Source organism: Dendrobates tinctorius, unplaced genomic scaffold, assembly GCF_039654945.1.
Source record: "Dendrobates tinctorius isolate UK_male_01 unplaced genomic scaffold, ASM3965494v1 ptg000116l, whole genome shotgun sequence".
NCBI classification, from domain to species: domain Eukaryota; kingdom Metazoa; phylum Chordata; class Amphibia; order Anura; family Dendrobatidae; genus Dendrobates; species Dendrobates tinctorius.
The window spans coordinates 9,207,956-9,220,484 of record NW_027361784.1 but is presented as its reverse complement, the minus strand read 5'-3'; the positions used below and the strand labels follow the sequence as shown (position 1 = coordinate 9,220,484).

The following is a 12,529-nucleotide window of genomic DNA, read 5'->3' as shown; positions in this document are numbered from 1 at the left end:
GAGTCACCGAAGAAGGCTACAGCTGTCTGCCGTACAAGGAGAGTTCTAGGGAACATCTAGTAAGAGGCATTCCAGGGTAAGTTAGTACTGGGGTGCTTCACACCACAAGGCGCTATAGAGGAGTCGTTCAGAAGGGTACATGTTGGCGGAGTGTTGGAGAGGAGAATCCTGACTTGCCCGGGAGGTTGATTGAGTTTCTGTCCCAGAGGACACGGCACAGAGGCAGTCACCAGTGTGTACCACGAACTGTGAGTAAAGCTTTGAAACTGCAAGCCCTGGTGTCCTCCATTCATTTGTGCGCTAACACCTTCAGCACCGCTACATCTGGGTACCAGCATCCACACCGTTCGTGCCTCTCCTCTAATCTCACAGCTACACTGCCCTGGGACTACAGCTCCACCTGTGGAGAGCTACACCATCTTTGCTGCACCATATCATCAGTCCCAGCGGATCTGCATGCAGCGTCGGCCTAACATCTCACTTGCCGAACACCACAGGTGGCGTCACGAACTATTACATTAACTACATTCCCCCATTACTTGGGCAACCAGGGCCACGGACCGGGTCACTGCGGCTGTGACACATCCCGCTGACACCGGCCCGGTACCAAGTACCCCACGGCCCTGGGAGGGCGACCACATGAATGTGTTGCAGCTGTCGACATGCAGCTGCGGCAACTCGAACATATTTTTCGAATACGCCGAAGACGCTCAGTTATCACCCAAGCATGGTGGATAACAGCTTATCCGAGTACGTTCAATCATCACTAATTTCTATTCTCGGTCAGGAGAGCCGCCTGCAAGTCCGAACATTGTGGTGGGGAGGGAGGAAGAAGTCCCCCAGGCAGCTAGATGGAGTGGGCTACATAAAGGCAGCGTGTGAACTGGTTCTGGAGGTTTAGAGAAGTCCTATTCCCACCAGGAGGAAGCCATTACAGTGTTCTTGAATTATTTCTACCTATACTATGAAAACTCTGTATTCAATTCTCTCCAACATGGAGCCTCTGTGCGATGCAGAGGGAATAATGTACAGAAAGAATTGTGCCTGCGATCAATTGAGGAATTGCACTAAACTAGTTTTAATCTTTTTAAAATGGATTAAAACGACACGCAGATGTGTGAATGAGGCCTAACAGGAAAAACATTTAAAAGAGTGTGACATCTTTAAAGGGGTTTTCCAGTCTCAGAAAACCCCTTTTCCCAGGCTGCAATTAAAAAAACACAAAAACTGTCCTTCACTCACCCACCCCGGGTCCAGCACTAAGCCTCGGCTGCTCATGGTGTCTGCTATTGCCTGCAGCGCTGACGTCAAGTTGACAACACTGCAGCCAATCAGTGACACCAGCACAAACTGCTAAGATCACTGATGGGCTGCAGCGCTTTCGACATGAAGTCACTGCTGCAGGCAATAACAGCACAGAGATTCGGCACCGGACCTGAGGAGGGTGGGGTTTTTTTTACAAACGCTGCAGGGGCTTTCTGAAACAGGAAGGACCCCCTTACCCCTAAAAAGATGCACAAGGGGAAAAACAAGAATTAATCTTTGAATGTGTGCAAAACCCACCAGAAGGAAGATGAGACAAAAATAATTACTTATAAAAACGCAAACGTTGAACTATTGGCAATAAGTAAAAAAAAACTGTTCCAAAACAAAAACAGAGGCCATAAAAAAACCTGTAAAAATAATCACTGAGGCTCTTTCTACCAAAACAAACAGCAAATAACACGGGGCTATAGAAAGCCTGAGTCAGGGAGTAGGGCCGCTGGTCTCCCGGGGCAGAACAAACATGTACTGTAGCTCAAGGTGTCAATAAAAAAGGGGATTTTACATTTTTTGGCGCCAATATTCAGGTTACAGTGCTACAAAAACTAGTTGGACTCCAAGAAAATGGCGGCGCCATCGCGGACACCGGATCTACAGGAATAGAGTGGTCTCTCACTCCCCGATCACTACGTCACCGCGCACGCCACGCCCTCCAGATGACCACGCCTCTCAGTGATTTCTGCACGCTGTGTGGTTTGTCCTCCGCTGTATGAGTAAAGTTGGTCGCTTTTGAAGCCTTCCTCTTCACGCCGGCAGCCATCATGGCGGACTACGATCTGACCACCAAGATCGCTCACTTTCTGGACCGGCATCTGGTCTTCCCGCTGCTCGAGTTCTTGTCTGTTAAAGAGGTAACCGCTGTGTGTGACCAGGGGGCAGCAGGCGTGGAGGGGCTGTGCGAGTGTGAGGGGCTGCGGCCTGGGAGCAGTGCACACATGGCACAGTACAGGGCCAGGCCCCTGCTGTTGTCATGGTAAATAAAGGGGCGCCGCACTGTGTGTAGTGGATCCCCCTATGTCAGCCATTATATGTGGGGTTTTCCCAAGTGTCGGTATTCCAGTCTCAGACCCCCAGTATTCAGCAGCGATCCCCCCCCAGAAGGCCGCTCCGCCCCGGACGTCTGGTCTCCTCCCCGGCTCGATTTATTGGCTCCTGCTCACTTACAGAATAGTGCGAGAGATTGACTGCTGGCGCTCTCCATAGTGAAGGTATGGAGCAACGGTCGTTCCTGTGTGTGACCACGCCATATGGGAGTGCGGAAGACCGGGCCCAACCCGGCGCTCGGTGAGTGCGGAAGACCGGGCCCAACCCGGCGCTCGGTGAGTGCGGAAGACCGGGCCCAACCCGGCGCTCGGTGAGTGCGGAAGACCGGGCCCAACCCGGCGCTCGGTGAGTGCGGAAGACCGGGCCCAACCCGGCGCTCGGTGAGTGCGGAAGACCGGGCCCAACCCGGCGCTCGGTGAGTGCGGAAGACCGGGCCCAACCCGGCGCTCTATCTCCGCCATCCCCACGGAGGAGGAGTTGCTCATGAATGGCCCATGCTCCATGCAAACAGAAGAGCCCCAATTCTGTGGATCTGTTGGGGTCCCAGTGGTCAGAACCCCCTGAATTATGACGTTTTTCACCGATTCCCAATGACTTCCGCTTTCTGTCACAAGTTGAACTTTCCTCAGGAGGAAGTGACATTTTAAGGGAACCTGTCACATGAAATAATGCCATTAGCCTGGAGATATGGGGTTAATCTGCAGGTGAATAACATTCTGCACTGAGATCCCCGCTGCCAGGAGGAAATGAACCTTCTACCTCCCGTCAGGGTGCGGCACCACTCTGTGTATCTGGAGCTGCAGTCATTCAGGGTGCGGCACCACTCTGTGTATCTGGAGCTGCAGTCATTCAGGGTGCGGCACCACTCTGTGTATCTGGAGCTGCAGTCATTCAGGGTGCGGTACCACTCTGTGTATCTGGAGCTGCTGTCAGTCAGGGCTCGGGGTGCGGTACCAGCTGCTGTTCTCTGGACACAGAGTGGTGACGTCAGCTGTGTTGGCACTGCCCCGTGACCGAAACCTGAACGCTATCGGGACATTTTCCTCCAGACAGCGGGGCTCTTAAGTACTGGTGCCGGGCAGGTTCAGAACCCCATTATCCTGCAGATTAACCCCATATCTGCAGGTTTGTTGATTTAGCTCACTTATGTAGCACCCATCGTATTCCACAGCACTTTAGACATCACATGGCTGTCCTCATTGGGGCTCACAATCTGCATTCCCCATCAGTATGTCTTTGGAGTGTGGGGGGAACCCGGAGGAAACCTGCATAAACACGGGGAGAACATACAAACTCCTTTCAGATGTTGTCCTTGGTGGGACCTCAGCCCTGCAAGGCCGCAGTGCTAACCACTGAGCCACCATATGGTTTTCACATGACGTGTTCCCTTTAAATTTTTGACCCTGCCATGATGCACCGAGCGCCTGTACTTAGTTTGAACAGTCATTATGTGTTGATAGTCCCTATAAGTTTTGGTTAAGCTCCCCCATCTTAGTTTCCCTGGATCAGTGCCATGTGATGCCACTTCCGGCCCCTCTCACAGATGCCCTCACCTGCCGCCCTGTGGTTGGTGGACCCTGGTGCCACATCCTGCTGCTGACAGATGAGGGCACACTGTGAGCAGGCTGGGATGTCGGCAGGAGCAGGCGGCTGTATGTTACACTAATACTGGCCCTTACTGGTAGTGGTCGTCTTCTCGGGCATTTCCCCCTCACCCCCTCTAACATCATCATCAGGGAGGCCGGAAATCTGCTCGCTGCCCATCCGGGTACATCTTTCCATTTCCACCCGCAGAGTAGTCATCTTTAGTGACCACATTGATAATGTAAATGTTACAGTAGCCTGCATTCCTCCTGGTCCTTTTCAGTGAACTGTCAGCAGAAATTGACGGTTCAAACTAAGCACAGGCGCTTGGTGCACCTCATGGCCATAAGGTTCTGTGCATCGTCCTACCGGTTTGCATCTATTTCCACCCTGAATAACAGCTGACATTTCAGGAGCCAGAGGAAGGAGGGCATAGATGGGCGACCAGTAGGTGTGAATGTGGACTGATTTGCTCGGCCATGCCAAAGGTGCACCGAGACTCTGTGCTTGGTTTGAACAGTGGTTTTGTGGTGATATTCCTCTTATTAGCTCTGCAGTGGTGGGTTGTGGGAGCGGTGTCACCACAAGATCCTTTTCATCTAAGATATGATGCTTCATTAATGTGACCTTATCTCCCCAGATTTACAATGAGAAGGAGCTGCTGCAGGGGAAGCTGGACCTCCTCAGTGACACCAACATGGTGGACTTTGCCATGGATGTTTATAAAAACCTCTATCCTGACAAAGAGATCCCACATGGTGAGTCGTTATACCCACAGTCTATTATACGGTTGTCATAGTAGGTATACTGGTGTATGATGTGATGTGGGATATCCGTATAGTGCGGTGTGTGGTCCTGGAAAGTCAACAATTCAGTGTCATAAATCCACGGAAAGATTGAGGGAGATTCCTTTGCAGGTACCCACACTGATCGCAGGACAGGGGTCTTAGTCCACCCTTTGTGGCCAGTAGTGAACCGGATGAAGGGAGGAGGAAATGAATGGAGCATTGGCCATGTGTGCCAGTCCATAGACCTAAATATGGAGCCTCAGGGCAGATCTGAGGCCGGCTGCTCCATACAACTCTTCCCCACTACAGTCCTGTGGCCAGAAGACAATGGATTCCCCAGAGCTCACTGTTCTCGTAATCTGCTAATATCGGCCGGGTGTAATGATGGGAAAGGTGAAAGCAGATGGCTGTATAACTCAGCCGACATCTACTAGGTATAGTGCGGGTTTGGCTCCTGAGCCCGCCCCGTACCCATGCCTCTGACGTGTGCTGCAGATGTTGGAAGGGCTCAGTATTTCTCAGGGCTGCATTCACATGTAACAAGGCCTTGATCTCAGCCTTCATGGAGCTAAAGGTGATCCTGTGTTATATTCCGGGCCGATCTCTTACTTATGACACCTCTAACATTGCTATTTCTTTGTAGCCTTAAGGGAGAAAAGAACCACAGTTGTCGCACAACTAAAGCAGCTTCAAGCGGAGACGGAACCGATCGTGAAGATGTTCGAAGATCCGGAGACAACTCGGCAGATGCAGTCGACAAGGTAATTACCTGTTGTAATGTGCTTTAAATGAAATAATTGATGTATTTAGCCATTAAAATAAAGCAAAGTGACCAACTCTTCCTACGCGTTGAATGGGGGTAGTCACCGGTATATATTTATTTATTAACCGTTTCATGACCTTTGACGTACTCAGTGGTAGTATAGGGGCTCCCGACCACTGAAATGTGGGTACGTCATGGCGATTGTACCCCCCGCGATCGCTTCTGGGAGCTGAGCTTAAGTTAAAGCCTAGACCGGGCTGTCGCTGCCAGGAGCGGTGCCCGCACCGCCTTGGGCTTTTTAACCCCTTAAATGCTGTCATATCGATTGCATCACCTAGAAGGCTGGGCGAGGGATTGAGCTCCCTCTCCCTTCCGATCGGTGTCCTCGCGAGGGCACAGTCATTGCCATGGCAACCCAATATTGTCATGATGACCTCCGGGTCTGCCAGATACAGCAAGCTTGCTGGACCATGCTCAGAGCAAGGTCTAATAGGCTTCCGTCAGTGCAGCGTTGATGGGTATAATGCATTATACCAGCGATCAGAGCCATGAAAGTCCAATAGAGTGACTAAGAGTAAAAAAATTCTAAAAATATTTGAACAAAAAAAATCACAAAATGAAGAACAAAAAGATACCAGTAAAAAAAAAAATAGAGATTTGGTATCTCTGCATCTGGAACGACCAAACCTATAAAGCTGCCACGCTAGATAACACCCGTTCAGTAAACACTGTAAAAAAAAAAAAAAAAAATTTAATAAACGTGGTAAACAATGCTTTTTCATCATACCGCTGAACAAAAGGTGGATTAAACAATATCAAAAAGTCAGAACGGAAATAAATATGGTATCGCTGAAAATGTCACTTGTCTCGGAAAAATGAAGTCGCCATACAGCTGCATAAGTGGAAAAATAAAAAAGCTATAGCTTTCACAATAAAGCGATGCAAAAATATTTTGTTTCAATTAAATAGATTTTTGTGTAAAAGCAACAAAACAGAAAAAAGATATAGAAACAGTTGCTGGATTTTGTTCATTCTGCCTCCAAAAAATTGGAATAGAAAGTGATCAAAAATTGTCATGTGCCCGAAAACTGTACCAATAAAAATGTCAGCTTGTCCCGCAAAAAACAAGCCATTACGTGACTTTGTCAGCAGAAATATGGAAATATCATAGCTCTCAAAATATGGTGATGTAAAAAGCGTCTTTTAGTGTGTGACAGCAGCCAAACATCAAAAACCCGATACAAATCTGGTATCGCTGTAAACTCACCGACCCGAAGAATAAAGTCATCTAATCACTTATACTGCACGAGGAACGGCTTAAAAATTAAATCCATTCTTAACCTGCTGTTGATTTGTTCATTCTGCCTCCCAAAGATCGCAGTAGGGCTCTGGTCACATTTATCCTGCGCACTACGTTGAACACTTACATTGGGGGTTTCTGTGTAAATCTGTGAAATATGTGATTGACGGAGCCCCCGATGGAACATTCCCTATAATGTGGCAGATGCAAGCATTGTGGACGTTGTCTTTTTAAGCATGCATAATAGTGCAGTCGGACACAGTTTTGTGCACCTCTGGAAAGGACAAAACTGAACAGAGGCAAGACCGTCCAGAGTAACTCTGCTGCCTCGTTATAGTGAATGGATCCCTCAGGGGTTTCATCTGAATCATGTCACTTGGAGATTTAGATGGAAACCCAGAAATAAGTTCTCAGCGTAGAGCACTGGATAAATGTGATTCCAAACGTTATGTAAAATGTTCCCAACAAAAACTTCAAATCAATCCACAAAAAAAAGCAAGTTTCCATTCGGATCAGCCATCTAACGGAAATATAGGGGGCTTCTGCGTTACTGTTAGTGCAAAGGCTCTGGAAAAGCGAAATGGCTCCTCACTAAAAAATCCAGCGACTTCTCAAATGCAAATGCCCCCTTACCTTCTGAGCCCCACAGTGTACCTAAACCACGTTTAGCGTGCACGTGTTTGGCACTTCTGAAGCGAGAGCCTGCATAATCTACAGGTGCATGTCTCCATAAACATGAGCTGGTAACTACAATGTACTGGTCACTACAAAGGCAGTTTGCAATTTTCACTTAGTAACTTCCCGTGCTTCATGTTTTTGGAAAACATCTATGGAGTCAAAATCGTCACTACAACGGTAGATAAAATCCTCAAGGGGTATAATTTCCAAAATGGGGTCACTGGAGGGAGGATTCTGCTTTTCTAGCACTTAGGGGTTCTGTATATGGCATCCACAAAGTATTCTAGGAAAATTTGCTCTCCAGGAGGCAAATAGCGTCCTGTCTCTCCCTAGTCTCTACGTATGGGGTGTTTCTACAGTCAACAGAAATTGTGGGACAAATTTTGGTAACATTTTTCCCCGTTTCCCCATGTGAAAATGTAAAATCTGGGGCTAAAATATTTTTTTGTGTGGTAAAAATGTCATTATTTTTTCTTCACTGTCAATTCTGTGACCCACCTGTGCTGTCAATATAATCACTGTACCCCTAGATAAATTAGAGAGGTGTAGTTTGTAAAATGGGGTCACTTGGGGGGGGGGTGTTCTGCTATTCTGGCACCTCAGGGGCTCTGCCAATGTGACATGGCACCTTCAGACCCGAGCAGCAGAATCTGAACCCCAATATGGCACTTCTTCCCTTTTGAGCTTTCTACTGTGCCTCAAAAGTAGTTTTCTACCACATAAGGGTATCGGCATATTCAGGAGAAATTGTACAACAAATTGTATCGTTCAATTTCTACTGTTACCCCTTTTGATTTATGAAAAACTTGTGAAAATGCAACATTTTGGGCTAAATCAATATTTTGGTGGGAAAAAGTCAAGATTGCCTTTCTTCCTTCCACATTTCTTTAATTCTGGTGAGCCCCCGTACAGGGCTAATAAACTTCTTGAATGTGTTTTTTAGCAACTTGAGGGGTGCAGTTTTTAGAATCGTGTCACTTTTGGGTATTTTCTGCCATATAGACCCCTCAGTCACTTTCTAATGTGATCTGTTCCCTAAAAAATGGTTTTGTAAATTTTGTTGGAAAAATGAGAAATTTCTGGTCAACTTTGAACCTTTTTAACATTCTGAGAAAAAAAAGGTGCTGATGTAAAGTAGACGTGAGGGAAATGTTTGTTTTGTATGGTATAACTATCTGATATTTCAGGACATACAAATTTAAAGTGTGAAAACTACAAAATCTTGTCAAATTTTAGATTTTTTTTTTCAGACAGCGCAACAAATATTGACGAACGTTTACCATTAGTGTGCAGTACAATATCTCATGGATAAAAATAAAAGCATTCTCCGAATCAGTGGGATCCATTCCAGAGTTGCCTCATAAAGTGATACTGGTCAGAATTGAAAAAAATTGTCCTGGTCAGGCTGGGGGATGAAGGGGTTAAGTGTCATTAAAGGGACTGTCAGCACAGGATGACTGTTCAGACCAAGCACAGGCGCTCTGCTTCATTACTGGGCCAATCATTTATATACACCTTCCTACCTGCTTGGTTTCCATCTATCTCCACCCTTCTCTGACTCTATGAAGACAGAGCTGTCAATCAAATAAGAGATGGGGTAGGTATAATGGGAAAGGTGTGTCTAAGTGATCGGCCCCGCCATGAAGCACCTAGCGGCAGGACTTGGTTGAGCAGTCATTCAGTGCTGACAGTCCCTTTAAACAATGGTGACCTTACTTTACCTTATCTTGGTGCAATTTACCATCTTCCCAATCACTGGAGGTCCTCCCATATTTAGTATTCCCCTTATATTGCTGTCGGTCTCCCGTCAGTTTGTGACCTGCTTGGATCACTCCGGTGTTTCATGGTGTGAGCCGGAGGCCACAACTCGATAGAAGTCTATGAGCACTTCTTTCTGGATTGAGACTTGTGACGTAAATTCTGACTTCCCTTTCATTCGTGGCGTCTACAAGATGCATTTTTTCCGGACACTACTCTTCTCAAAATCAGTGTGGGCTCCAGAGAAGGCACCCCACGTCTGTTAATGTTTGTAGGAATCCTGTAGGGTTGGAATACATTTAAGATGTCTGTTGCTACATAATTGCCGTTAGTAGTTTTTGTGGCCAAAATGTTTAAAGCGGTTCTCCAGCACCTCTCGCTTCCACATCACGGTGATGACATTGTGCGGACAGGTGCCTCCCAGGACACTTGGCAAGCACCTATCAAAACCATGTCTTCCGCGAGAGGTGCTAGAGGAAACCTTTACCATGCCATGTTGGCTACCCTAGCAGATTGGTTGGGTACAAGGTCCTGCTGTCATCTCTGCTGCTGGACTTAAGACACATGAAGCGCAGGGCACTTATTGTCTGGTCTTTCTGTTTTCTATGCTGAACAAGCTTTGTGTTAGACAGCCGCAACATATACAGGGATTGCCTGCTTGTTAGACATTCCCAGCTTGTGTTGCGCCTGTTGAACAGCCAGAGACATGCAGTCACAGGGACGGGAACATATTATTCGAGCACACCGAAGTCACACGGTTATCACCCGGGCGTAGGTAACACCTTATCTGAGCACGTTCCCTCATCAATAGTGGAGGCCAATACATGTGGGATTGATGTCACCTTGTGGAGGCGAGAGGAGCCGGATTACACCTGTGGCACATTACGGCAGCTTTGTATGAGACGCCTTCCTGGACATCTCCATATCTGGTCCCTAGATGGTCAGCGCTTCTGGAGGACAAATCTGAAGTGTTTCCCTCCATGCGCCTTTGCATTCTGTAGTACAGACTATCCGGCGTGGATCTGTTATCCAGGTCCAAGGCTTTAGGACGCAGGAGCCTGTAGGACATTGAGGCCCGGGTTCTCAGCAGCGCTGCCATCCAGTCTACTCCACCTGCATTGCCGACACTTGCCAGTGTATTGTAGTAACCCTCTCCCAAGTAGTTTGTAGCTTCTGGTTCATCCTTTTTAACTAGGATGAGGAAATTGTTCCTTCTGTGTAATTATCTCCAAATGTTGGTATTTCTGTAGTTGCCGTTATTAAAGGTTATGGGGGATTGTCTGCCTTTCATGGTTCAGAGCCTGCAGCGTTCAGCAGTTAATAACACGGGGTGTCGTAGACATTGTGCAATGTGCGGACCACTTACACAGATGGCAGCGAGAGGTTCTCTCTTCTCCCAGCGTTTGATATAGTTGTATAATGGTGGAGGACGAGCTGCTGGAAGCATCCCCTGTAATCGGCCCTATTCCTATGGCTGGGGGCCTGCCCGCTCTGCTGGTTTGGGGAGGGGGATGCAATTGCTTTGTAGTCTTCAAGGAGTAGTCCACAGATATAGAATGGGATAGAAATCTGTTTTTTTTTTTTTTTTTTCTTTTTCTTCTGTTGGATCTTTACAAAAATTGCAATAATAAAAATGACACTGGAGGCAAAACTATAAATGTACTAATGTAATACCACCATGTACTCGGATGTAAAAATCATCAAACCCAAGCCCCTAACTTAGCTTATATTGATTTGCAACCCTCTGTTAGCTTTGCACTAGACAAGGCGGACTTCCCGGAGTGGACCCTCTGGACCGTGACACCGAGGGTCCCCGGGCAAGCAACCAGGTGGAACCGACCCCTATACAGGGATCGTTAGGAGCAGGTCCAGGGGTTCGAATGCCACGGCAGCCGGAACCAAGAGGGGAGGCTCGGAGTGAAGTGCAGGGACTAACACGGGAAGGCAGGCCTGGAGTAGGACAGTAGGTACAGACACGGGTAGACTGGACAGGAACAGAGCTGCAGGTACAGACACAGATAGGCAGGACCGGAGCGGACACGGGTAGGCTGGACTGGAACAGGACTGCAGGTATGGACACAGACAGGACCGGAGTAGGAGAGCAGGTACAGACACGGGTAGGCTGGACTGGAACAGGACTGCAGGTGCTGACAGACAGGCAGGATCGGTGTAGGACAGCAGGTACGGACACGGGTATGCTGGACTGCAGGTGCGGACACAGACAGGCAGGACCGGAGTAGGACAGCAGGTTCGGACACGGGTGTGCTGGACTGGAACTGGACTGCAGGTGCGGACACAGACAGGCGGGACCGGAGTAGGACAGCAGGTTCTGACACGGGTATGCTGGACTGCAAGGAAGCAGAAGGGAGTGAGAGAGAGTGGAAGCTGCTAGGCAAACCACAGGACCTAGATGGATGTCAGTAACAACAACGATCAGGCGCCTCCCTTAAGGGAGGGCGGCCTGATATACCCGCAGATGTGCCCCCAATGGTCCGGCGGTGCTACCGGGTCAGGGCACCGCTGGCTGTTAAGATCACAGGCAGAGGGCCGGCCGCGGCCTATGGCGCATGTGCAGAGCTCGCAATGACGTCACAGGCCTCGGGCCGGTCAGAGGAGGACGGCGTCGCTGGAGCAGGAAGGAGCGAGGCTGCGGCGCCGGGTAAGAATGAGCGCTTGCGATGGGGGGGCTGGAGCGGCGCACGACTGGAGGCATGGGGACCGTGAGCACCCTCCTTCCTCTCTAGGGTTTTCCAGGATCGGGTATTGATGACCTAGCATTAATATCAGATCGGTGATGATCCTTCTCTTGACACCTCCGTCACTTGTCGGTGCAGTGGGGCAGGGAGCCTGGCGAGCGCTGCTCCTCTCTGCTCCAGTTACTTGGTCTCTACATAATAAAAGCTTTTTTTTTATCAGTTATTACCCCCCCCCCCTGTGTATGTCCTAGTACAGCCATTAGAGCACCCATACACATTAGATGCTGTCAGCTGAATGGCCATTTGGCTGATGGCTCTCTAGTCCCATACACAGGAGCGCTCCTTTGCTCTCTGAGAGAACAGCTGCCAGACTCCTTATAGGCGGTGACTTATGTCTAGTCTCAAATCGGAAGTGCCAGCCTCCTTATCTGATGATCAGATGATGGCAAAGTGCTCAATACATGTTAGGCCTCATTCACACGTACTGTTCTTTTCGTATTTCCGCAGTATTTTCCACGCGTTTTTGCCTCGAAAACGCGAAAAATAAGCATCCCATGCATTCCTATGGGATTCCGCAATGCTGTGCTAATGCTGC

General features: G+C 48.5%; 1 protein-coding gene across 1 annotated transcript in view; it reads left to right on the top strand.

Moving 5' to 3' along the window:
* The first annotated feature begins 1,968 nt into the window (after positions 1-1,968).
* The window catches only part of EIF3E (eukaryotic translation initiation factor 3 subunit E), a 52,864-nt gene continuing 42,303 nt past the window's right edge, over positions 1,969-12,529 (top strand). Inside the window, exons 1-3 of the mRNA XM_073590183.1 lie at positions 1,969-2,174; positions 4,592-4,709; positions 5,383-5,500. Coding sequence (XP_073446284.1) covers positions 2,085-2,174; positions 4,592-4,709; positions 5,383-5,500 — 326 coding nt within the window. The 5' untranslated portion in view covers positions 1,969-2,084. The remainder of the gene's footprint in view (positions 2,175-4,591; positions 4,710-5,382; positions 5,501-12,529) is intronic.